This window comes from Paroedura picta, chromosome 8 (genome assembly GCF_049243985.1).
Source record: "Paroedura picta isolate Pp20150507F chromosome 8, Ppicta_v3.0, whole genome shotgun sequence".
Classification (NCBI taxonomy): Eukaryota; Metazoa; Chordata; class Lepidosauria; order Squamata; family Gekkonidae; genus Paroedura; species Paroedura picta.
The window spans coordinates 80385163-80412320 of record NC_135376.1 but is presented as its reverse complement, the minus strand read 5'-3'; the positions used below and the strand labels follow the sequence as shown (position 1 = coordinate 80412320).

The following is a 27158-nucleotide window of genomic DNA, read 5'->3' as shown; positions in this document are numbered from 1 at the left end:
GTTAGAGAACCGCACTCAAAGAGTTGTTGTCAATGGTGTTTCATCAGACTGGAGAGAGGTGAGTAGCGGGGTACCTCAGGGTTCGGTGCTCGGCCCGGTACATTTTAACATATTTATTAATGATCTAGATGAGGGGGTGGAGGGACTACTCATCAAGTTTGCAGATGACACCAAATTGGGAGGACTGGCAAATACTCCGGAAGATAGAGACAGAGTTCAACGAGATCTGAACACAATGGAAAAATGAGCAAATGAGAACAAGATGCAATTTAATAAAGATAAGTGTAAAGTTCTGCATCTGGGTCAGAAAAATGAAAAGCATGCCTACTGGATGGGGGATACGCTTCTAGGTAGCACTGTGTGTGAACGAGACCTTGGGGTACTTGTGGATTGTAAACTAAACATGAGCAGGCAGTGTGATGCAGCGGTAAAAAAGGCAAATGCCATTTTGGGCTGTATCAACAGAGGCATCACATCAAAATCACAAGATGTCATAGTCCCATTGTATACGGCACTGGTCAGACCACACCTGGAGTACTGTGTGCAGTTCTGGAGGCCTCACTTCAAGAAGGACGTTGATAAAATTGAAAGGGTACAGAGGAGAGCGACGAAGATGATCTGGGGCCAAGGGACCAAGCCCTATGAAGATAGGTTGAGGGATTTGGGAATGTTCAGCCTGGAGAAAAGGAGGTTGAGAGGGGACATGATAGCCCTCTTTAAGTATTTGAAAGGTTGTCACTTGGAGGAGGGCAGGATGCTGTTTCTGCTGGCTGCAGAGGAGAGGACACGCAGTAATGGGTTTAAACTTCAAGTACAATGATATAGGCTAGATATCAGGGAAAAGTTTTTCACAGTCAGAGTAGTTCAGCAGTGGAATAGGCTGCCTAGGGAGGTGGTGAGCGCCCCCTCACTGGAGGTCTTCAAGCAAAGGTTGGATACACACTTTTCTTGGATGCTTTAGGATGCTTAGGGCTAATCCTGCGTTGAGCAGGGGGTTGGACTAGATGGCCTGTATGGCCCCTTCCAACTCTATGATTCTATGATTCTATGCAAAACAGGAACCTCATCTTCTAAAGTGCATTCAAACTGCATTATCCAATGTCTGCAGACTGGTCTACAGTCAGCATTGTCTGCTCAGACTTGGCATCACCTCTTGACAGTCTCAGGCTGAGGGCTTTTATATCATCAACTCCCTGGTCCTTCTTACTGGAGATGCCAGGGATCAAACTTGGCTATGCCAAGCAGATGCTCTTCCACTGAGCCATGCCCATCTTTTTTTAGACCTGGCTTGCTCCACGACCCTAGCCCTACTACATTCTTTACTGAATGTCCCATCTGTCGATTACATTGACTCACCCTGCATAATCTGCCTTGAGTCCAATGTTAGCAAAGCAGATTATAAATATAAAGGAATAAACACACTCTGATGTTTGTATGTAAGCAACCACTACTTGGTTAAGTTGCTGTCAGCCTCTCCGGTATTATATGCCACATTTATTTCTCATGTGGTCCTCCCCTCATCCCCTCATGGCTGGCTCAGATATTGAAGGCTTTTCCAGTTCCCAGCAAACCACCGTTTTTCATGAAATCTAAGTGGCAGGAGACGAAAAAACGTGGTTTGTTTTCCTCACAAGAATTGTGTCCTATCCCCCCATTTTTGAAGCAAGCTCCTATATGCCCACACAGTTTCCTTCCCCTCCCTGGAGAGATGCAAAACATAGTTTCCTAGCAAATAGTGATCACACTGAAGCTATTCAGTTAATGAGAGGAAATAGGTATTCATTTCAATGTTTAAATTAGGCAATGTAGGGTATATTTTTAGTACTGTCTGTACACTGTCCATGGAAAACAGAGCACCGTATTTGCCGGCGTATAAGACGACTGGGCGTATAAGATGACCCCCCAGCATTTCCACTCAAAATATAGAATTTATTACATTACATTACAGTACTATGGGCCACTATGGGCAGCTATGTCTATCCCAACTGAAGTGCAATCGGCATATAGGACGACCCCCCCACTTGGAGGCATGTTTTTCAAGGGGAAAAAGTAGTCTTATACGCCAGCAAATACTGTAATTCTGATCATAATTCAGATGTTAGCATTTTTTTTAAAGCAGTGTAAGGACATAGATGGAACAATAGTCAGGGAATGTTCCCGGTCAAAAGAGAAGCAGATTCTTGGCTACAATCTTGCACAGAGATAAGTGCAAGAGGTTGCTGGATCTGGCCAAAGTCCATCTAGACTAGCATAGATCACTAGGCCACTGCCTCATGGCATTCTTTAATTTATCATATTTAATACATATGCTTTGTTTCAGATTGCTTATAATCCTAGTCTTATTACATTGCTGATTACAGGTCTCCCCCTACCAATGGCATTCGCTTACATGCTGTCATCACCTTTATTCACAGTGAGGAAAGTGGATTATAAACAAACAGACAAACAAACAAACAAACATCCTGGCCCTAGGAAGAGATATTTTGTTGCTAACAAACCATAGCGGTCAGAGCAACTGTGAAACCTTAAACACAGTTTATATGTTATATACTAGCCATAGTGATTGAGGGGAACCTCCACCCTCAGAGCTGCTAATCCTCCGAATCCCAGAGCCAAGAGCGAACCTCGGGGAAGGCTTCAGCCTCTATATCCTGTTGCTGGCCAGCCAGAGGAGCTGATGGGCCATTGTGTGTGATGGGATGCTGGACTTGATGGACTGGTGGTCTGATCCAGGAGGGCTCTTATGTTCTTATCAGGAGAAGTCCTTGACCTCTGTGCCCTGTTGTTGGTGCTCCAGAGGAACTTGGTCACTGTGTGAAATGGGATGCTGAATTAGATGGGCCACCGGTCTGATCCAGGAGGGATCTTCTTAGGGATTGGCCTGCCCTATGGTCTATTAAAATATCTAAAGGTTGTGAGAAATGAAATGTCGTTTGTTTCACTAGCTCTCCAAACTGATTCTGATGTTCATTATTTGCACAGGCATTGTCTACATGGCCCAAGGCTTCAAATTCTGGACATCTTCTCCCAGAAGTCTGTATCTGTCTCCTCTTCCTTCTCATCTGTACCAGCAGAGCTCAAAACCAAATTCAGGGACCCTGCCCTTTGGGATCTAAACATCTCGCTCCACAGCAGGTGACGAGTCGGGCTCCGCTACAGTTCAGTGAGGTGTAGCCACAGCAAAACAGAAGCTATTCCCTTAAGGAACCATCTCCCTGAAGAGAGTTTGTCGGGTGAGAGACTTCATAAACAATCCACTTTCTAGTAATATTTTTATTTCATGTCCTATAAGACAGCACATGCGTGGAATGTGTTTTCCGTGGTGAGGCATGACCTTCAACCTCAAGTTTCCACATGATAGGGCATAGGATCGTCCAGTTTTATGAATATCATATTCTGATGCACTCAAGGAGGAAAGGACAAGAGGAAGCACTTGGATATCTCCTGAATTGATCCCACCCCCTTATTGCATAACAGCATAAGAAGAGCCCTGATGGATCAAACAAGTAGTCCATCTAGTCCAGCACCCTGTCTCACAGAAGCCCAGCAGGTCTGCTTTTGTCCCTTCTTCCCACCTGTCAATAACCTATTTTGTGTGGAAACTATTAATATGTATGTATTCTGCTTTCACACACTTTTATCAGATGGGACAGTAGAACTGACTCAACTCCATTCCAGATTTGGTATAATTCTAACTCTGTTGCTCCTGGATGACCCCGCCTTCTGTATAGCCTATCTGCGGATGCTATCATTAATGAGTTCAGATTTCTTTTTAGATATTCAGACTGAGATACACAAACCCACGTGAACAAGTGCAGGCCTCACCATCGTCTGGGATTTCCAGGCTCACTTTAAGTACTCTTCCCTTGTCAGCTTGCCCCCAAATGTTTGGACACATTCACAAACAACGGTAGAGGCAAGACAGCACTGACTGCTGATAACTTACTATGCTCAATGGAAGATGCTTGTTTTGACCTTGAAAGTCCTTCATGGCATGGGGCCCAAACACCTGATGTACCCTCTCATCTTGTAGAAAACCAGATCAGGCCTGGCCTTTCCAGAACCTTTCAGGCCACAAGCTAGGGTTGCCAGGTCCCCCACCCCTGGCTACCAGCAGGGTATGGGGGCTTGGGCTGCCAGATTTGGAGATTTGGAGGTGGAACCTGGGGAGGACGGGGACCTCAGTGGGGTATAGTGCCATAGAATCCACCATCCAAAGCAGCCACTTTCTCCAGGGGAACCAATCCCTCTTTTCTGGAGATGAACTGTAATTCCAGGGGATCCCCAGGTCCCCCCGGAGGCTGGCATCCCTACCCACAGCCCCTAAGCAAGGTTGGTCATTTGATTCTGCCTTTGTGCAGCATCCACATCTGCTAATATTGTTTCACTTCCTTGCCTAGTGACTTGGGAAAACCATTCCTTCACGTGCCTTACATTACCACCGGGCCACAATGCAATACAGAAGGGTCATGGTTTGTCAGCATGTGCCCCAAAGACACCTTACCTCAGTTGGTCATTCACATCTTGGAAATGCTGGTGAGCAAAGATGATGGCCGGACTGGAATTGACCGGGAGAGCCAACCGGTTGTTAAGGTACATGTCGTCTAGCCAGTAGTCTAAAACCTATGAAGACAAGGGCATGGATGACCACATCGCCAGATGACTGGAGATGCGTCTGTGCTTGTTTTACACGCGCCAACAGTTTGGAATTTAGGCATCTGCTAAAATAAAACTCCTTTGAGATTCGTTGGAACAGACGCGGAGAACAAAAGTCCCCCCTCCCCGATTCCCTAGAGCCAGAGAGGGCGAAAGCTTCATTCAGGCAAGAGCCCAGTTCTAAATTAGAATCTTTCTGGATTACATCATCCGTTTGAGGCCTCACTATAGCGGACAGAGCATTTTGGTGGCAGAAAAAAAAAGAAAAACCTTCACCATGCTGTTGTACATCATTACGAATCTTTCATCCCTCTGTCAGAGACAGTCAACAATAATATTTTGTGCTTAAGAGGATGTTAACATTAAAAAAAAAAAAAGAAAAGCAACCCTGACAGAAAAACAACAGTGTAAATTTTGAGGGGGATTTAAAAATTAATCTGAATTGGGATGTAGATATCACTGGTTTTCCAAAATGGTTGTTGCATGATGGATTTTTACCAACATTTCTGAGGTTCCATTAAAAATAAAAAGAAAGAATAAAATGATTTTGGGGTGGGGTAGTCTTTTAGCTTATTTCTCAGAAAATTGAATAGCAAAGGCTGGTAACAAACAAACAAATATTAGGAAGTCCTAATCCCATCTGATTGGGACCATCAGCCTCCCAACATATATTAAATCAAAAATCTCCCCATAGCTTTTTGCTGGCAATGTGACATTTGGTGACGAGTCTACTGTTCCAGTGACATTGATTAGCTGTCATTCCTGTCATGATAAGCACTGGCCAACAAAACTCATTTAGAAATGGATAGCTATCCTTGGTCTGGGTAGATCGAACCAATTTCTCCTGCAACATTCTTTAGGGAAAAGAAGTCTGGCTTCCCTGATTCATGAAGCTCCTCTATGTACAATGGAGTATGTCAGGAATGGCTCTAATTTTAACCATGTTTCTAGAAACATGGTAGAACAGATCCTTGGCCAAAGTCAGAGGCCTGATTTGCCATACGGTCCTGAACATTGTCAACAGGGCTTAGAAAGGTATAACTCTGTTTACAATTGAGCTGTTAGTCTAATCATCTGAGGGTGGGTCTATCCTGATATATTGGAGTCTGTTATATCTTCCACATTTCATAATACAGTGGCTATTTTCTCTTCCTATAACAGGAGGAACAGTAGCCATATTTGCTACTGCTGCAGAATAATGCTTGTTTTGCCATTACAAACCATGGTGAACTACAATTATACTCTTCCAACAGTCTTGACATGGCTGGGTTTATGACTTCCTGAGATGGATGTTTTGTGATCAAGTAATTGCAACCACATCAAAACCCATCAAATTTACATAGTGTGGTCTACCTTGAGTCTCAACAAGAAAGGGGGGCCATAAATACAGATGGCCACAACTAGATGTCTGCTGCCAAAGATATGTCTGTTTGGCTGAAAACCATAGGTGAAATTCAGCTCTCTTTCCAACATCTTCTCTTCCCTGAATCTGAACTCTCTTCTTCATAGTCCTGCAGCTTCCGAAACGTGCTAACATCTATCCTGAGCTTCTGCCTCCTTCCCTCAAGGCTTTGCCTCTTCTTCTCATCTTTCCTTCCAGTTCTCACTGCTGCTTATTGTACTTCTATTTGCTCATTGCCTCGCCACTGGGCTTTCTTCTCCCATCTTCCTCCTCCCATCCTCCCAGTCTTCTCACTAATAGCATCTCTTGTCTTTCCTTGCCACAAGGGCAACACCTGGCTCCTAAAGCAAGGTATTTCCTTGCTAACCTTTCATTCATTCATTCATTCATTCATTCATTCATTCATTCATTCATTCATTCATTCATTCATTTATTTATTTATTTATTTATTTACTTATTTACTTATTTACTTATTTACTTATTTATTTATTTATTTATTTATTTATTTATTTATTTATTTATCATACTTATATGCCGCCCTCCCCGGAGGCTCAGGGCGGTTTACATCATAACAGAGAACGATACATAAAACAGTCTGTAACATGTATAACTGATAACTGATATAACTGATTATCTTGTTGAAACAACACAGCATGGTTTTATTCCATAATTAGAATATTTGTACACATTCCGTGACATTACATCTGCTCTATGAATTTTGAGGGTTGAGAAGCAGAAGACAAGCTTGAACATAGATAGACCGGATAGGGGCCCTGCGTGTAGAAGGTTCCAGGTTCAATTCCCAGTGTCACCAGCTAAAAGGACAAGGTTGTAGGTGATGTGAAAGACCTCTGCCAAAGACCCTGGAGTGCTCCGACTCTGAGGGACCAACAGTCTGATTCAGTATAAAGCAGCTTCATGTCTCTGCATTTAACTATTTTTGCATAAGTATGATGAGATTCTTTAGGACAAGGTGCTTACCCAGTTCTCCATTTTCTCCCGTCTCTCTAGAAGCTTTTGTTGCAGAATCTCTCCTGGCCCTTCGGCAGCTCCAAACTTCTCCACAATCCCTTTTGTCCTTGTGTATTGTTCTTCAGGTACGAGATGTTTCATGCACTGGAGATACATTTGCAGTGTCTGTTGTAGCGGCGGGACTGGCAGTTTGGGCAGTACCTAATTGAAAAGATCATGGGTGATCAGAAACTGGGTAACGATTGGCATTTTGTAACAGCGGTCAATTTAAAATGAGGATTAATGTTTAGATGTAAGTGCATGAGATCTGGCCCCTGGGGTAGGATCACTGTGTTAGTAACTGTTCCATGGAGGCAAATGTATCTTGCAAGGTTTTATCTTCTCTCACCATGGTGCTGAAGCTATTAGGGGCTTTGCATCTGTGAAATTCTCCTTCCAGTATAAGCAGCAAAAGGCCCAGAGATCCTGTCCCATGTGCCCTTCTACCTGGTGTGTATCCCCTTGTGGCAAACCCACTGTGGCAAAGGCAGAAACTATAACAAGAGCACTCCGAATAACAAGTAGATACACAATGCACAGTGCTGCCTTAAGCAGAGTGAACCTTGTTGAAGTTTATTGAAATCAAAGTTTATTGAAATAGAACTGAGATGAGGGTAACGCTGCCAGTATCTTCTCCTCTCAAAGACCAACATGGTATTTTGGCTTTGGTTTGCCAGCATAAAGTATTGAAAGGTGGATAGACGACCAGCAGAAACCAGAGTGAATTTTACAGCGATTTTGTTGAGCGTCACAATCGGCTTTCCCTTGGTTGTTATATGGATCCACCAAAGCATCATCTGATTCACTGATGATGCTCAGGTTCAATTGGGGATATGAAGACTTAGATTTAGGCTGATTTCATGCTGAAATCTTACTGCAATGGTGGACAAAGAAACAACACTAGAGAAGGCCTTGACTTCCAACGGGTGGTAATTTTTCCTTTAATAAATTGCGTCTTCTCTTACATTTCCTTCAAGATGCAAGAAGGATCTTCTAATATAAATATATTTAAAATACAATGAAACCCTGGCCTGATCTTGTTAACACTCAGAAGCTAAGCAGGATCATCCCCAGGTAGGATTTCGATTGGAGACTTCCAAAGACCAGGGTCATGATGCGAAGGCAAGTAATGGAAAACCACCTATAGGGTCACCATAAGTCTACTGTGACTTGATGACACTTCCCACCACCAAGATAGAAAAGAGGAAGTTTTGTCTCTCTAAGGTTGATGCCTCAACAGTCCTGTTGGTCTCTAAGGTGCCTTAGAGACCAAGCCTTATCCAACATCCTCCTCTTGCCCCGTCTTCCAGAAACACTTACCATCTCCTCTTGGCTGAGGCTCTCTTTCTTCTTCTCCTTCTCCATGGCTTTCTCTAGGATAGGCATCTTTGTGGCTCTTTCCGTTCCTTTCGTGGAGATCCAAAACTGCAGACACTTGCAGGGAATAGCAGGGTGACACACCTGAGGTCTAGAAATAAAAATAATTGGGAAGCTGGTCTCAAACTACTTGTTGAATGCCGGCTTTCGGAACGCTGACCTGTTCTGTTCATGGGAAAACTCTCAGCAATTACAATAATGCCCATGGAAAACCAAAAGGAACGTGTGGGGGAATGAGAGTCATAATTTTGGACACATAAGAAACATGTTCTGAAGTTACACTGTGTATCTGTGAGTACAGTGCATGCTTCATTTTCCTTTATACAGGCATTGAATGATTCTCACATTATATTCAGCACATGTACAGCTGAATGTGCAAGATATCCAAGTACCGGCTGTTTCTTTCAAACAGATGTGTGCCTGTACATTGAGGATCCATGGTCTGATCCAGCAGGGCTTTTCTTATGTTCTTAGCATGGTTACAATTATAACCAACAGATAAGTTACTGGGGTGGATCCAACCATCCTTTAAGTCAGACTTTTGCAAAGTTTTGACTGTGGATGAACCCCTGAAATATTTTTCGGGCTACGGGGAACCCCAGAAGTGGTGGCATGCTCCTTCAGAGAAGTGGATGCAGAAGTAAGATGTGGAAGCCAGCCAGCCAGCCAGCCAATCAATCAATCAATCAATCAATCTTCTGCACCTTTGGATACCCTGAACCAGAGAGACAGAAGGACCCATGCACAAAGGGGGCTAAAGTAGCAGTGTGTCTCCTCTGGAAAACATTTGCCATGTGTCTCTTCCGGAAAACATTTGTTTGATGCTTATCCCCACAGCAACAGTATGTGCTGTATTCAATGCGAATCTGCTCATTTTGCCTCTAAGGGATGGAAATGTGGGAAGGATTATCTCATAGGGCCCTGACCCAGATGGCCCAGGCTAGCCCAATCTTGTCAGATCTAAGCTAAGCCGGGTCAGCCCCAATGACCAGTTGGATGGGAGGCTGAAGTCCAGGCTTGCAACACAGAGGCAGGCAATGGCAAGCTGCCTCTGAGTATCTCTTGCCTTGAAAACCCTGTGGGGTCACCATAAGTCAGCTTGGCTTGAGGGCACTTTCCACCATCCAACTTATATGAGATGGTGATGCATGGACCTCCTCCAGGAAGATATGCCCTTCCCCTTAGGTAGGAGAGAGGCACAGTTCACCAGGCAATTGGAAACTGGATCTACAATAGGGCAGCACACTGCTTGGGTGAGGAAGGGATGCTTTGTGACTTGACTCTCCTTGCTTGTTTCAAGTGAGTGATTACCATTGTGGAGTTTTTGATTATCACCTAAAGATATAACTTTAAAAAAATGTAGCCAAACAATGCATAGATTTTGCTTATAATCGGTGATTTTATAGACCAGCCTTTCTCAACTTTTTTACCATTGAGAAACCCCTGAATCATTCTTCAGGCTTCAAGAGACCCCAGAAGTGGCACAATCATGCAGAATATGGTTGAGAAGTGCAGTTGTGGACATGCTCACCCAGAGCCCCTCCCCTCCCATTCCTCCAGCCCCATAACTGGCCATTTTGGGAGGGATGGGTGGGTTGACAGGACCATGTATGTCATATCACTCAATAAATGTTTAACACATTTAAAAACATTTTAAAGATTAATGAACTCCCACCCATTTGTCAAGAAAGCCCAGGGTTTCACAAAACCCTGTTTGAGAAAGCCTGAGATAGACATTAGCCAATAGGTCCTTGTGATCCTTGGAGAAGTACATTCTGGTATAAACTCATGACTGTAACAGAAAGACTATCTAAGGAGTGGGGGTGATGGATGGGATCAGGTTTCCACAACAATAAAATAACAATTAGATCTGTGAGGCACAGGAACAAAACACTTACTCAATTCATATTTGATCAGCAAATCAGCTCCCCATGTGGAAATGAGCATTTCAAAGGGAAGGTTAATGCATCAACTAATAACTCTCCTCCATTCTCAATACAGTCTTTGCCAAGTAGCTGTTATCCTTTTGTGCCAGCATGGATTCACCAAACCCTCCAAATGTGTTGGAATTCTATATTCCACTCTCCTGAAAATTAGTGAGTGACCTGTTTCAGATCAGTTGAGTTTCAACCCTCATTGCCCCTTTGAAACAGAGCAGAAGAAAATTCTAATGCGTTTTGAGAATGTATTTTTCACTCCCAGCCTGAACCTCACTTAATTCTGCCAAAGAAAACAATTACTCTAAATGGCTTTACAGCTACTGTCTCCAATGATTTAAAGGAGGAGGGATGTTAGGAGCCGATTGAATGCCAGCTGCTTTGACTAGGCTGGCTTCCATGCGCACAAAACACCATTCTTCCTTGAGCCCCATGATGGGGAAGCTGACATTTAGCTGGATCCTGCGGTTTTTGCCCTTCTTCAAAGCAAGGACAGCAGTTCACTGAAAAGGAAGAGGGCTGAGGATTAGCACAGATGGGTGGTATCGATCTGGGCTTGAAATTATGGTTCCACTCAAATTAATTGCCCCCGTCAGTGAAACACCTTTGCCTTCCCACATTTGTAGAAAAGGGTTTTCCTAAACCCTAGTGTTGTTGTTTTTAAATATTGGGAAGGAATTGACATTGGCTCCAATTCAACTTGTTAGGCAGAACTTCTGGACAGCTCGAGGGGTTCTTCCGTGGGACAGGCGTCTTAAGGATGTGGTGGGCTCTCCTTTGAATTTAATCTTCAGGGTTCAAAAAGGAAGTGAAACAGCTCTTCCACCCCTGGTAGCCAGCAAGAACAAGGCATGCAGACTGTTGAGCCATTTCCCAAAACGTTGGGTACCTTTCAGTAGTGTGTAAGTCTCAGCTTTAAAATGGAGGAAAACGTCATCTCTGATTGCAACAGGATACCTGGGTAGATTCTCAACTGGCTCCCAGAATAATGGACAAGCATTGCAGAGTGGTGGATAAATCCAAAGGGCAGCGCTATTTGCCAGGGCACATTTCTCATGGCTTCCTTGCATCCAGTTTTAGAATCCCAGCTGTTCACAGAACCACGTCTATTCTGCGGCAAAGTGGATTCTCTACCTTGGAAGAATTTAGCCAAGTTCAGCTACTACACCAGTGCTGTCCACCAAGGAGCATTCAGTTGTGAGACACAGGCACTTTTAACCTTAGATTACCAGCTTTCACATTATTATTTTTAAGCTGCCAGGGGTTCCCCATCCCAAACTGGCCAACTTTGAGTGCTAAACAGTGGGGAATGGTGGATTTCTCTTGCTTAACTGGGGCTGTAGTGGAAGGAGGCTGGTAGGGCCAGTGACAACAGTAGGGGGGGCATGTTGGTTTGGTTAAGATCTCAGAATGGCCCTGTCATTGACAGCCACTGTTACAGAAGCAGGGATCTCTCTTTGGCCAGGGATCCTAAGGGATCTGGATTTCTTCCAGGATATGTTAATGGATACTTGCTGTGGATGACCTGGATAGCCCAGGTCAACTAGATTTCATCATATCTTGGAAGGTAAGCAGGGTCAACACTGATTAGTATTTGGATGGGAGACCACTATGATCATTTATGCACTGGAGATTTCATTCCAGGCTGCAGGCTAGAGTTTTAGTCGTGACAGGTTGTCCCACCTCTTCCTGCACCCACACAGGGGAGCATTTGGCCCGGTGAACCTCATCCGCCCCCGATTTGTGCTCCTGCACAGGAGCTGGGGCAGTGAAGGTCCCAGTGCATAAACGGTCAAAGGGACTGCTATGCAGAAGCAAGCAGTGGCAAACTACTTCCATTCCTCTCTTGCCTTGAAAACCCCACAGGGTCAACATAAGTCAACTACAAGCTGAAAGCCATTTCCTTGGGGTCATGCTGCAGTCCTCAAAGAACTCAAGATTAAGGCTTCTCAGCAAGACGGAAAAGGGGACATCAAAAATAGGTCTGAACATCGCATGAAACAGGACATCTTAATTATTATGGGCCGCACTGCTGAATCTCTAGCAACTTGGCATGTCTATTTAGTCAGCATAACCTGCCCCAGAGGAGAGGGGGCTGGAATACAAAGAGTGTGGCAGGGCCATTCCCTTGATATCACAAATGCACATTAATTCCTTTTCTTTTGGCAACATTCGCCCTGGAGTCAATGCCATCTGTCCTTCTGTTATGCTAAAGGTGGAATCAAGGTATGCACGCTTCATGGGTCAGCAAAGTAATTTGAGGTATGTAAAAATGGAGAAAGGTGTTCATTTTTGACGTGGGGCTTTTCAATTGAGAATAAAAGGAAAATGGCATCTAACTGGAGTATGAAGCAAAACCATAGGGCTGGAAGAGTCAGTGAGTCCAACCTCCTGCACAATGTGGAAATTCACAACTGTCCCCTATTCCCCTAGTGACCCCTGCTCTCTTCCCAGAAGAAGGGGGGGACCTCCAGGATCCCTGACCAACCTGGCCTGGAGGACGTGACAATCAGCATTACCCTGAGCATATCAGATAGGGCCACAAGAGCCACATACTGTCTCATCAATTCCTGCCCTCCCTCTCCCAATCAGCCTAAATTCACAGTGAGTCATAGAATCAGCATTGATGGCCAATGGCCAGCTAGTCTATGAAGAGCCAGCTTGGTGCCATGGTTGAGGGCAGCAGCTTTTAATCTGGAGAGCCGGGTTTGATTCCCCTCTCCTCCACATGTAGCCCTCTGGATGACCTTGGGCTAGCCACAGTCCTCTTATGTCTGTTCTCACAGAGGAGTTCTGTCAGAGCTCTCTCAGCCCCATCTACCTCAAAGGCTGTGGGCAGAGGATGGGAAGGCGATTGTAAGCCACTGAGACTCCTTTGGGTAGTGAAAAGCAGGGTATGAAAACCCATCTAGCAACCTCCAAAGAAGGGGAGCCCACTGCCTCCTGGGGAATCATTTCAGCTGTCATGAAGTTCTTCTTAAAGTTTACCTGAAAACGTTTGGAATTTACCTTGGTTAGTGCAATCTCCATGGTGGAGGGAAGGAGATTTTGGAATGTGAGAACTGCTCATATTTAAAATGAATCATGATAGGACATTATTAGAACCATAGAATCATAGAGTTGGAAGGGACCTCCAGGGTCATCTAGCCCAACTCCGTGTACAATGCAGGAACTCATAACTACCTGCCCACCCACAGTGACCCCCAATTTCATGCCAAAGTGATCCCTCCACCAAAAATCTCCAGAATCCATCCTGGGTTGGAGGAAATTCACCTGCCATCCCAATCATCAATTCCCTGGGCATAAAAGGAAGGGCCACAAGAGACAAACATTGGCACATCCCTTCCTGCTCACCCACTCACAATCTGCCTAAGTTCATAAAATCAGATTTTCTGTCTGGCCTCTGCCTAAAAACGTTCAAAGAAGGAGAACCCACCACCACCTCCCCTGTTCCACTAAGGAAGTGCTCTGTAGCCTATAGTCTATTTTTTTAACAGCCAGTATAGTGGCTTAAGAGAACAGTTTCACAAACACTATTCAAAGCCTGTAGGCATTCCAGACTCATGTTAAAAAAATATTTAGACTATAGTTAATTACAGATCAAACTAATGCGTGTCAATTTGTAGAATCCCTTGACAAAGTGCTGTGTAGCGAAATGCGTGGGGAACTATTAAGCAGATAGTTTACTGAAGACTTGCTACACTGAATTCAGCTTGTTGATGCTTCCATACAGGCATCCCAGTCCTGCTCCCCGTCAAGTCACAGCTGATTTACAGTGACCCTACAGGGTGTTCAAGGCGAGAGATGTTCAGAGGTGGTTTCCCACTGCCTGCCTCTGCATAGCAACCCTGCAACTTCCTTGGTGGTCTCCCATCCAAATACTAACCGGGGCTGACCCTGCTTAGGTTTTGAGATCTGATGAGAAAGGGCTAGCCTGGGCTGTCCCGGCCAAGGCCTCTTCCCCATTGTTGTTGTTAGGTGTGAAGTCATATCTGACCCATGGACAATAATCCTCCAGGCCTTTCTGTCCTCTTCCCCATTAGTAACATCAAAATAGCAATTCAAAGGATTTCCTCTCACTTTGTGCAGACTTCTAAATGAGATACAAATTTTAAAATGACGGAAGGCAGGAAATGCTATGGCGTGGTATATGTGGAAAGCCACAATCACATACTGTTATGCAATTCCGAATTTTCATTGTCAAAAGTCCTGCTTCTGTGGTGTGAAAGCCATGGGAATCTGTTTCCCAGTGGTGATGCCTCCCATTGGTAGTATATAAAAGTGCAAATCATATGGGTTGTCACGATCATGCAGTTGTTTCCATTATTGTATGACACCTCTATAGGTGCTGCTACCATTGGTAGAGGAAGTCGCCATTTGATTCAAGCATTCCCTGTGTCAGGGATCCACTTCTGTACACCACAGATGTAATGTGGGCACCCCCGGGCACCTCTTTATGCAAATGAGATGTACACTGGACCAACTGGTGGAGAATTTTATTTTATTTTAGATTTTTATACCACTCTTCCATATGGCTCTATGCAGTTTTCAGTGATTAAAGGCCATGTTTGCTGATCGTATTAGGTGAAATGCATCCCCTTCAGTTACTTGACAGGTTGGCTGCCTCTGTGAAAAAATCAGGCATTTATTGACACAGGTGGGTAGCCAGGTTGGTCTGAAGCAACAGAACAAAGCTTGAGTCCAGTGGTATCTAGAGGAGTGTGGATGCTCATAAAAGCTCCTACCCAGAATGGAACTTGGTTGGTCTTAAAGGTGCCACCAGACTCAAATTTTGTTCGTTTATTGACAGTTTGGGCATTCACAACCTGCCTTTCTGCAGTGAAGGACTCAGTATAAGTTTTCAGCTTTCATAATCAAAAGTTTCCCAAGTACACAAGAGCATAAGAGGTGCCATGCTGTATTAGACCAGAACCCAAAAGGCTGGCAACTGTGGGTCCATCCAGTCCAGCACCCTGGTTCATACCTTGGCCAGCCAGCTGCTCTGTTGGGCTGAAAAACAGGGCATGGAGGCCAAGCCCTTTCCTTGATGTTGACTCCCAACCATGCCATTCACATGCCATTAACTGCTGTCACTGCATGTGGAAATTCCATTGAGGGACCTTTCTTCTGTGAATCTGTGTAAACCACTTTGAAAGCCATTGGTGCCTTTGACCATGTCTATGCCCCTGGCAGTGTGTTCCACAGTTTAACTATTCACTGATAGGAAAAGTACTTCCTTGGTTGACCCGGAATCTATTGCTTTTTAACTTTGTCTGCATGCCCCTGAGTTATGGTGCTATAGAAAAGCGATCCCCAACCTGTGGGCGGGGGACCACATGTGCTCCTTCGACTAATTGGAGGTGGGCCTGGAAGGACGCCTCCCCTCCCCCCCGGCCCTTTACAACACCCTTCGGGTGTCATTGTCTCCCATCACTCCCAGATGGGACTATCTCGTTGCAGAGAAACAAGCTCAGGGTTCTCGTTGATTTGTCATTGTCATGAGTTAAAATTTCCATGAAAATAAAATGTTCCTTATGTTCATTGTTGTGGCGTGTCTGTATCTTATTTTGAAGGGATGTTTAAACATTACCATAGTGATCAGAGAGCATTAGGGCAGTGGTTGAGAGTAGGGGAGTAAACTACCCCCCCCCCACCGGGCCTCAGTAAAATTGTCAAGCGTTGAGTGGTCCCCGGTGATAAAAAGGTTGGGGACCACTGCTATAGAAGAATGATGGGAAAGTTCATTCTATCCATTTTTTCCACCCCATGTATGTTTTTGATAAATCTCCATCACATCCTTCCCTTAGCTACCTCTTTTTTAAAACCAAAAAGCTTCCGACTCTTTGGCCATTCCTCATGTTCTAACTCCTTATTCATCTTGGTAGTCCTCTTCTGCACTTTCTCCAACTCAGCTGTGCTTTTTGGAAAAGAATCATACAATAACCAGAACCGTTCATGATATTCCAAGTGAGGCCATAGCACAGATCTGTAGGAGAGCATAAGAATTTTCCTAATAATTTCCTAATAATTCCCAGCACAGAGTGCGTCTTTTCCACAGCTGCCACTCACTGAGTCGACATTTTCATTGAGCGGTCTGCTACCACCCCAAGACCTCTTTCCCTCTCGGTCTCCACCAAGTCAAACAACTGCCACAAAATAACCTGTTAGCTGAATAATCTTGTCCTCTGACATTGCTAAGGTCCCTTCCTCAAGGAGCCGTGCTGAAGTGGCCAAGGTGAGAGACTTGGCCCAGGGTCCTTGCACGACCTTGGGGATGGTTGCAACCTTGTACCCTGTGGGGGATGGAGACCAATGGGAGGCCATTCCAGACCAACTTCTGAAGAATTAAATTTCCTTCTCACTAGAAGAGAGAGACAGAGATTTGTAGCCTTCAAGATTGATGGTAGGTGGGAGGCCTGTGGTGTCCGTACTAATTGCCTCTGGTAAATAGGTTTTGCAGTTGTTGTTGTCTGGCAGAGTTTCAAACATGTGCCAAACCTGTTGATCAAAGATGATATTAACTATTCCCAGAAATAGGGAATGCAAGGATCCCATGCAAATTTTTTCCTGTCTGCACAGCATTTTTGACCAGTTTCTATTCTCCCTAGCAGTTCATCCTCCTTTCCCTTGAACAAGAGGGAGAGGAGGAGATGGACGCATGGGCTTGCAGGAAAAGAAACTCTCTGTGATTTTGTTCAACTGGATTCCAGCTCTTGTGAACACCATGTAATTTACCCTTTGGCAACTATATCAAGAGATTTAGATACGATATGGAATGAGCTTAATTTGTGCCAGAGGTGAACCCAGTCCTTGCTTTTTTGCAGCTGGAACAGGCTAAGTAACAATAAAAAGATTAGCTGGGAATATCATGTGCAAAGTCTTCTTTCACCCTGGAGTCAATAATAACCAGTCTCTAACTGAGGTCTGAGATGGGAGACGATGGCTTCCAGGAACAGGCCTGAGAAACAAAGGTCTGCCTCTTGGTCGGACTTCTTCAACTTTTTTACCACTGAGAAACCCTTGAAACAGTCTTCAGACTTTCAGAAACCCCAGAAGCGGTGCAGTTGTGCAGTATATGGTTGGGAAGCAAGGCTGTGTACAGGCCCACCCGGGGCCCCTCCCCTTCCACCCCTCCCCAGGCCCATCATTAGCTATTTTGGGAGGGGGAGGACAGGTCGACATATAAGGTCACTTCACCCGATAAATGTTTAACAATTTTTTAAAAAATATATAAAAAACATTAACTCCCACCCATTTGGGAAACCCCAGGGTTTCACAAAACCGTGGCTGAGAAAGTCTGCTCTAGGTAAATCCATGCCTACCTCTGTGGAGGAGCTAAAGGTAGTTTGCAACAAAACAAATCAATCAGAATCTATGAGAAAAGCCAGCCTGCCTCCCTCTGGAACAAAGAGGACAGTGACCAACCTCGCCCATGGATGACGCTAGCATGTTGTGCAAGGAAACCACCAGGTCCTCTTATTTCCTTGTCACTGAAGACAGGAGTCCTTTTGGAGCAGAACTTTTTGAATCTCTGCTCTTGGTGTGCTTAGGTAGCAGAAATAAGAACAATAGTAGAGCCAGCATGGGGTTGTGATTCAAACGTCGGACGGAGAGCTAGGAAACCCCGGTCTGATCCCCCCCTTGGCCATGAAAACGTGCTGTGTGACCTTGGGCTAGTCACAGAGCCCAACCAGCCTCACTGGATCATTGGGAGGATGAAGGGGAGGGGAGGAGAAAGAGGAAGCCGCTCTGGGTCTCCCCTGGGGAGTGAGCAGGAGATAAATAAAGTAAGCCTTAAAGTCACCATCCACAGCAATAGATTCAGATGGGCAGCTGTGTGGGTCTGAAGCGGCAGGAGGAAGACTTGAGTCCAACAGCACCTTTAAGACCAACCAAGTTTTAGTCAAAGTTTTATTTATGCATGCACACAAAGCTAATCAGGGGTGGCCAAACGGGCAGGGGCTGGCAGGGGCTCATGGGAATTGTAGTCCATGGCCATCTAGACAGCCACAGTTTGGCCACCCATACCTTGAATGAAACTTGGTTGGTCTTAAAGGTGCCACTGGACCTTTCTTCAACTACGACCATCATGGACGATTTCCTAGTGATGAAAAATGGAAACTTCCTTAAGGTACTACAGCAGCCTTCTACGCCCGCATTACTAAGGTTGTTCACCCTGTGCTAAGTTCCCTTTCTCAGTAAATAGGCTTCGACGGGCCTGGGATTTCCCTCCCAGTAAACTCACAGGGACAAAGACTGCCTTTCAGTCTTGGACCGATTGACGCCCATCGTTCCTTTGGGCAAATGCTAACTTTCGGGAGGGCTGGCCATTTATCCAAGGTGTGCGGATAGGGAACGGTGCAGCGGAGCCGACCAAAGGATGCCCAGGGAAGTCAGGGAGAGAGACTCCCTGGCCGCTCCAGAGCGCCAGCCCACGCGAGCCGAGAGGCGAGCCGGATAAGGGCCGCCACTCTGAAAACCGTGCTCCTCCCAGGGGAGCTGGGAAGCGAGAGCCAGCGGGCTGAGCGTGAGCGGCCCATGCCTAAGGGACTGTGCCGGGGCTCTCGCACCTGGCTAAGTAAGTAGGAGCTGCCCCGCTCCGACCCACTGCAAGCCAAATCGGTTCCTGCCTAGACCCATCCAAGAACTTTGCCAGTCACCTGGGCTGCAGAGCCCCAGGCCCGGAGAGGGGGCTGCTTCTCCCCCCTCCTTCGCCTCCCCCCTTAGTTAACCTGCTCCTCTGCCTGCTGGAGCCACAGGAAGGGCATTTGAGGAGTCTCATTCGGCCCGCGCTGCATAGCGCACTTTCAATGCCCTTGAGAAGTAGGTCTCCCCGTTTTGCACAGGGAAATCCAGCTGCAGAAGCACACGGAAAGTGCATTATCCAGCGTGCGTGGAATGGACGTCTCTCCACCCAAAGAGCCCCCCCAGCTCCCTTGAAGTCGAAGCGGTGCCTTGCCCTCCCTCCAAAACCTTCCTTTTTTGGGCGAATATTGAACTTTTGAAAGAGTTGGGGAGAGAGAGAGAGAGAGAGAGAGAGAGAGAGAGAGAGAGAGAGAGAGTCTCCGGGTATCCCAAGCGAGCCTGTGCGATCCTCCAGAGCGCTACCCCCGTCGCTGCCCTTAAGTTTCGATGGGCTTAAAGCGGGGTATAACTCTGCATTTTCCGGAACCCCGGGAGGAAGGCTGCTCCTCCGGCTGGCCGAGAAACCTGGCTCTGCTTCTCCCTTCTTCCCGTCTGAGCCGCGTCAAGTCCGGGTTGGGAATCTGTTGCTTGGCCGGTGGGGCGCGCCGGAGCGAGCAGGCACCGGCGGCTGCAGGAAGGGGCTTCGGTCAGGCCGCGCCGGGAAGGCGAGGGGGACGAGCGGGAAGCGCTCCCGAGCGACTTCTCCTTACCTGGCGCGCCGGAGCTGAGGGCTCAGGGCTCAGGGCTTAGGGCTGGGCGGCCCTGCGGCTTCTGCTCCTCCGCCTGCCGCGGCGCTGTCCATGGTCCCGACGCCTCTCCTGCCGCGCGGCTCCTCGCTCCCCGCCCGGGCTGCTCCCGACCCCCCTTCCCCGGCGGCCTCGCCAAACTCCTCCTCCCCGCCCGTCCGATTCGCGCAGGCGGGACGGGCGAGGGCGCGGCCGGCGCTCCCCAAAAGCCCCCCGGAGGAGCGGGACTGGCACCGGGGGGGGGGGGCGGACGAGATGAAAGCCCCGGGGGAGGGGTCAGTGAGGGTCGTCCCGTTTCTTTGGGGACGGAGAAGAGCCCGCCGAGCGAGGGCGCGTCTACACCTTTGGCACTGGTGTCAAACCCGTTTCCAAGCCGGTCCTCCGACGAAGGGCTCGCCGTCGCCTAGACAGACATCCTCGCGATTCGTCCGAGGCCACTGGGACGGGGAGGGCTCCGCGGGAGAGAGTCCGCTCGGTGGGCGGAAGGTCCCCCGTTCATCCCCCGGCCCCTCCCGTTGCCAGGAGCCGGCAGGAAATGGCCGGGAGCTCAGAGAGAGTCGACAGTCCTGACCTTGCCAGATTTGGGGCTGGGGCGTTTTAAGGCAGGTTCCGGTGAGGTGGAAAGGAGCCTGGCTCCAGCTATGAAGCGCCCCCTCCCCATCCCACATGCCTATTTGGACTACATTGGCGTTTCCAAACAAAAAGGAGCCCCACCATGCCAGGGGGCACTTTGCCTAGCGCTGACACCTGGCAGTCTGAAGCAGAATGACGCCCATCGGTGAAGGATTACAGTTTCAGTCTGCACCTCGGGGGTCCAAGAGGGACTCTGGTCCCAGGGGAGTTCTCTGCATCTCCCACGCGAGCCCGAACTCGGCCGGCAAGCGAGAGAACGGAGTTTTTCTTTTTGCGAACCCCGAAGCGCTAAGGCGTGCGCCCCGCGCCCCTTCTTTTCGGCGTCAGTCCGAAGGGAGCGAAGCGCGAGTGGGTGCCCGGGCGAACGAGCTCTGCCCTTGATGGCGCTCAAAGCGCGAAGCCCCCCGATTCCAGACCTGAAGGCGCAAGACCGGTGGGGCGCGGGGGAGCCTCCACTTCGCTCTCCCCGCTTGGCCCCGTTTCCTCCTAGCGGCCGGGGCGGGAATGGGATTTCCAAATCCAAATGGACTACCCCCCCCAACCCTCCCCCCCCAACCCAGTGAACCCCAGAAGGGCTGGGAACGTGACCCCTCTTTCCCCAGCAAGGCTCGGCCGCCCAGAGTCCACGGGTCCTTTGCGGGCAGCACGCTGACTCGGGAGTAAGCCTTATTGCTTCCCGAACAAAATCCGAGTCCAGCAGCCCTCGAAAGACCCAGGGGGTCAGCGATCCCGGAGGCTCGCTGGGTCGGATGCCTCTGCTGGCCGGGACACGTCCGGGGTCTTTTCAGGGGCCCCGGGGCTCCCATTCGGCTCGGCCACTACAGACTGACGCCGCTGCCCTCCTGCGACTGCCGCTTTCAGTTACTCCCGAGTAATCCATTAGCCTCCGAGATACCGGTGGCTTCCTTCAATTACATTTTGTGCGGGGGGGGGGGCATTTCTTCCTTCCTTTCTCGCCCCATTAGCGGAAAGGAACCGCGTGGAGGGCCGCTGCGAAGGCGCTCCCGAAGCGCTCTCTCCGGCACCACCCACCGTGAAGCGCGGCCATTAATGGATCGACTTCCGAATGGGATGCCAACGGAGCCGGGAGGGGAAAAGTGCAAGTCGCCGAGCTGGGCGGGAACCACCGGCTGGCGCGGAGCCGCAGCTGGAGAACTTTGTGTGTGTGCGGGGGGGAGGGGAGGGGGAGGGGGAGGGACGACCCATAGATTTTAGGGAAACGAAATCTTAGGAAACGAAACTTAGTGACCTTCGTCCCCTACCAAGTAGGTGAGCATCGAGATTCCGCAAAAGCCATCTGAGGCTGCGACCTGATGCCAGCGGTTTACGTCCAGGGCATTTTACTCCCGAGTAAACCCTTTTTTATGACCAAGGGGACATGTTTTACGGAAATACTGAAGGGACTGGCTTCATGGAGAGTGGGTTATGAGCTTTCCAAGCGAAGGCGAACCTCCTGGTGCCAAGAGAGTGTACCAGCTGTTGGAGACACGCGAGCCAAATGGAGCGGGCCGTTGCCTTCATGGGTGGCTGGAGAGCTCCCCGGGGACATCTCGAAACAGGAAACCGGATAGGGACGGCGCTTCTCGATTGAAGCTCGAACTCGGGCCCGGTTTAGCAGCAGGCGAAAGCCAATGCATGCGAGGAGTGCCGTCGAGGCTGAACCGACTTCCGTCTGCGCCAGTCAGGGGCTTTCAGGGCCTGGGAGAAGCAGAGGCGGTTGGCCAGCGCCTTCCTCTGCAGAGCTTTCCTTGGGGGGGGGGACGGGTCTTCTTTCCAAGGGCCGACCCTGCTTCGCTCCGGGAGAGCTAAGGCCGCTTTCCCTCCCACCCAACCCCCCACAGCCCCCACAAACAATATTTTTGCTCTCCAACTTCTCCCTGCACCGAGTGCGGGTCTTGCACGACAGATCTGGGAGTTGTAAGGGGGGGGTATAACCCCCCCCCAGGGACAGGAACCATACATTTGGGGGGGGGGTTGAGGAGGGGTTGGTTTTTCATTTTTCTCCTCTGGCCGGGTGAATGCCGGGAGGGCGGCCCGAAGTCTGTTGCACAATGGTTTCCTACGCAAAGTGGGCTCGTGGCGTTGCTTCTTTGGGGCCGATTCCCCCGGCTTCGGGGGGGGGGGGAGTTTATCTTCCTGGTTTCTAGCGAGGGAGCAAGAGGGAAGGACGGACCCAAGGGGGAACAACGGAAACCAATCTAATATCTGCGGGAAAGACCGGCACGATCCGGCCAGGTTTCCCTTCGTCAAAAGGGAGGAGAGGCCAGACGCCAGCCTGTGCCCTTGACTCGCGAGTAATCCCCACTGAACTGAGCAAGGTTGATTCCCGAGTAGCTGCGCAGCCCTGAGCACTTAGGGGTCTGCCAATCCACGGAAACCCAGGGGAAACCCAGGCCGTTAGACGCATCTCCTCGGAAGTAAGCCCCAACGACGGTCATTCCGCTTCTTTCCCCGGAAGCATGCCTAGGACTGCATCCCTAAGAATTTTCTAGCAGAGACGCGCCTCACAATCCTCAGGATCGCCCTTCCTTCCTTCCTTCCTTCCTTCCTTCCTTCCTTCCTTCCTTCCTTCCTGAGGCCGAACCCATGGGCGCGGAAAAGAAACGGGCGCTGTCCAGATTAGTTCCCACCCGGGCCGAATTAAAGAATCGCACCGGCATTTTTGCAGCGCCCTCTACGTGACCATTGTTCGGTGTCCATCGGAGACGCCCTGGTGGGTGGGTTGTTTTTGTTTTTTTGGCGGGGAGGGGATCTCGGGACGTCGACCTTTTCTTCCTGGACCAAACAAAGCCAAGCAGCCGGCTGCCTCGGGAGCCGGAGGAAGCCAAAGGACCCCGGCCGGGCCCGGCCTCCCTCCCCGCAGTCCCGGCTCCCGTTCCGCCCACCCCCGGGGGCTTTTGCAGCTGCGGGTTCGACTTCTAAAACGCCCCGCAAGCGCCCCGTCCAACCTGTGCCTCGGAAAGCCTGCCTGCTGAATTCAGGCAACTGGCTCCCGGGTAAATCGGGGAATGGGGCTGCCCCCCCCCCCCGAGTCCAGACAGAGAGATTTCTGCCCCTGCTCCCCTCTCCCAGGTGCTTCCGAAATGGAGCTCAGCAAACCTTTCCTTTTGCTTTCTACCCCACTGAGGGTGGTGGTGTTTTGGGGGCTTTTTTTTGTGGGACTTTTCTAGCTATTCGTGTCCCCCCCCCGTCCCCCAAATCAGGCCTTGTAAAGAGTTCTGCAGAGTCTCTGCATGTCGGGGGCCCGGCGTCCCCCAGGAAGTAGGCTCAGACCCCCCCCCCCCCCGCGAACAAAAGGCAGACCACCACGCTGTCCCCTCCAGCCTCATTTATTCCGACCATGTTAGCGCAGCAGCGTCAGACTCAAACAGGAGAGACGGTAGAGATCGCATTGACAAGAATGAGCAGCGGGAACAGACAGAAAGTCAACACCCTTCCCCCCCCCCCTTGCGAGGAGAGAGGACGGGGTGTGCTTCCCGAGACTGGCATTAAAGAGGAAACGGATGGGAGAGAAGAATTCGACACGGTCGACTTGCGCATCTAGATACGTACAATATTTATAGAATCCTCGGGTAGGCACCCCGCCAGGCCCTCTGCTTAATTATTAGCATGATTATTTTGCTTTTCAACAGATTTCCCTTTTAAAATGGAGGTGTACACAGTTTATAGGGCTGGTTCACACATGCAGGTTCCGCTGGCCGCATCAAGTGAGAACTGGCACATGGCCCTTGACCGAGGTGCGTCTCACATGACCCGCAGAACTCTTCCGTTCATTGCCCACTCTCCGTTTTTGCAAAGAAAGCCAGTGTAGAGTCATAAAAGTGTAAGGACCACCCCACCTCTCCCCCCTGCACACTGGATTGTGAAGCAGCCTTAAGGGTCAGATTGTAAGGAAACCATGGGATGTCCATGCATGTGTGAACCAGCCAGAAGTCACAGGCAAACACTGCAATCAAACCTCTTGGCACGACAGAATTGGCTAGGGAATTTCGGAGAGGGGAGGGGGAGTGCCAGGCCTCCCCTCCCTGCTTCACCAAAAAGGACCATCACAAATCTATGCAAAATGCACCACTCATGTTATATAGCTATTGGTGGCTTTCCTCTTGACTGGGTGTTACACCTTTAGGAGAAGAAAGTCAAGAGGAAGAAGAAAGCCATCACATCAAGACAAAGGTTAAAGTGTTAATACTGGCACATTGGGGTGTAAAGGGAACAGATAGGATGTCCTCCTTCCCCCTCCCCACTGGGCCCGCCCTCTAGGTGTAGTCCTCCCCAGAAGAGTCCTCTTCAGAAGCTGCCCTGAAGTCTCTATGGTAAGAGTCTACACTGTTCTCTTCTCCACCCCCTGCCGGATGGGCCTTCTTGCCCTTGGCCGCCCTTTCCTCCATCTTGATGGTGTCATAGAGTCCTTTGGGCTCCTCATCCAGGAGGATGTTCCTCTCCGAATGGGAGGGCTTCATCTTGCAAATGTTTTTGAGGGCCAGGAGAACAGGGGCATACAGCATGTTGGCCAGGCCCATGCCCAGGTTGAGCTTCACGAAGCCAAAGGAGTGCACAATCTCCCCGGCCGCGATAGGCCCCAGGGCGTAGGCCACTGAGTAGGAGATGTCGGCGATGGCATAGACGCTGCCGTAGACCGAGACGTAGCGCACGTCGACCAGGAAGGCCAGGGTGGGTAGCAGGGCGGTGTCCACGAGGGCGATGCCGAAGCAGATGCCACACAAGGGGACCACCAGCTGCCAAAAGTTCCGGCAGGCAGGCACGGTGCAGGAGCTGGCCCCGATGATGACCAGGCCCAGGGCTCCGTAGAACCACTGCAGGTGGGGGTACTTGTCGGCCAGCTTGATGGTGATGTAGACCCCCAGGACGTGGGGAAAGAAGGCGGGCAGCCAGGTGAGGCCCATCTCCCACTCGCTGGCGCCCATGGTCTTGGCCATCCAGTTGGCGATGGTGGGCTCCAGGAAGGCCAAGGGGATGTTGCAGGTGGTGAGGGCGCCGGCCACCACGGCGATGTAGGGGTCCACCATCAGGCGGTGGATGGGCGTGCCCACGGGCAGGTTGTCCCGCGTCCGGTCCCCGAAGGGCTTGATGGCCAGCAGCAGGACCAGGCCGTCCAGCAGGGAGATGAAGGCCAGCACCAGGAAGGGGACCCGCTTGCCGGCGAAGTGGTACAGGATGCCGCCGAAAGGGGGCGCCACGAGGCTGCCGAAGGAGATGAAGGCCAGGGCGATGCCCAGGGCGCGGTTGCGCTCCGACTCCTCGGGGAACTTGTCGGCGATGAGGGCGATGCCGGAGGTGTCGGCGAAGGCCGAGCCCAGGCCCTGCAGGCTGCGGGCGGCGAAGAGCGTGCCGTAGTTCTCGGCGAAGGCGAAGATGACGGTGGAGAGGAACATGACCGACAGGCCGATGAAGAGCGGCAGGCCGTAGCCCACGCGGTCGATGAAGGGCCCGCTCAGCGGGTTCACCAGCAGCTGTAGCAGCGCCTTGGAGGCGAACAGCACGCCGATCTTGAGGTCCTCGTTGTCCGGCGGGTAGCGCGGCCGCAGCAGCCCCGGCTTGCTGGCGTTGGCCGGCCCGGCGCCGGCGCCGGAGCCGTTGAGGGACTGCTGGTGCTGCGAGGGCGCCCCCTGGCGGTGCCCCGCCCCCTCGCCCATGGTGGCGATGAAGTCCGGCACGATGGGCACGATGACCATGTAGAGCATGTTGTCCAGCAGCAGCGCCACGCACACGATCACCAGCAGGAGGCGCCGCTGGCGGTGAGCCTCCTGCATGGCGCTGCCCAGCGCCTTCGTGCGCTGCCCCACCGCCGCCGACAGCTGCTCCACCGCCCAGCGGCGCCCCGACGTCCCGCCCGCCGCCGACGCCTCCATCCTCCTGCCGCGCGGCGAGCCCCGGAGACACTGGCCCAGGCGCTAGCGGGGCATCGGCGGAGGCGGGCAGCCAGGCAGGCAGGCAGGCAGGCAGGGAGGAGGAGGAGAGCGCAGCCCAGCCCACCGGCCCGGAGGGACGAGCGCGGCCCCGGAGAGCCTGCAGACCAGCCTGCCTGGCCTGGCCGCCGGTCGCGCTTCCCTTCCCCTTCCCTCCTTTCTTCTCCGGCCCTTCTCCTCGCCTAGGAAGAGCCTTCCCGCGGTCCCCCCGGGGCTTCGCCCTCCTGCGCCTCCTCCTCCTCCCCGCCTGCTGCTGCTGCTGCTGCCGCTGTTGCTGCGGGGGGCTCCGGGTGGCGCGCCTTCGAGGCAGGGCTGCCCTGCGGGCTCAGCGCTGTGCGGCCATCCCCGGTGCGCCGCTCGGCCCGCTTCCTTCAGAGCTCCGGGGCGCCTTCGCCCGCCCGGCGTCGGAAGACGCAGCCCGCCTGCTGGGGCCGCCGGCCGAGCTGCATCGCTGCCCCGCGCCCGCCAACTTCTGCCGCCCGCCTGCTCCGGCTCTTGCTCCGCCGGCTGCTGCTGCTGCTGTTGCTGTTGCTGCTGCGGCTGCGGCTGTTCACGTCCCCCGGCCGAGCGGCGCTGGGGCTGCCGAGAAGGCGTCGGCTCCGAGGGCGCGTCCGCCGCCTGCCCAGGCGCTGGGCGTCCGTCTGCCGGCGGCAGTCCCGGTGAGGCGTGGCGGGCTGCCCATCAATCGGCCGGGGTCGAGGCGCGGGGCCCTCCTCCTCCGCCTCCTCCCCCCAGCTGGGGGGCTCCCCCTGCACCGAAAGAGCCGCCGCGTCCCCCCCTGGGC

The 27158-nt window shown here is 50.6% G+C and overlaps 2 protein-coding genes across 2 annotated transcripts in view; both read right to left on the bottom strand.

Moving 5' to 3' along the window:
• CHAT (choline O-acetyltransferase) overlaps positions 1–20349 on the bottom strand; it is a 57417-nt gene extending 37068 nt beyond the window's left edge. The window contains exons 1-4 of the mRNA XM_077350560.1: positions 19779–20349; positions 8390–8537; positions 7040–7231; positions 4505–4623 (exon numbers count right to left, since the gene is read on the bottom strand). Coding sequence (XP_077206675.1) covers positions 4505–4623; positions 7040–7231; positions 8390–8455 — 377 coding nt within the window. The 5' untranslated portion in view covers positions 8456–8537; positions 19779–20349. The remainder of the gene's footprint in view (positions 1–4504; positions 4624–7039; positions 7232–8389; positions 8538–19778) is intronic.
• Positions 20350–23769: 3420 nt separating this feature from the next.
• Positions 23770–26469, bottom strand: SLC18A3 (solute carrier family 18 member A3). Its single transcript, XM_077350559.1, has one exon. It carries the CDS (start codon positions 26315–26317, stop codon positions 24704–24706), a length of 1614 nt encoding a protein of 537 aa, XP_077206674.1. The 5' UTR covers positions 26318–26469; the 3' UTR covers positions 23770–24703.
• Between the last annotated feature and the right edge of the window lie 689 nt (positions 26470–27158).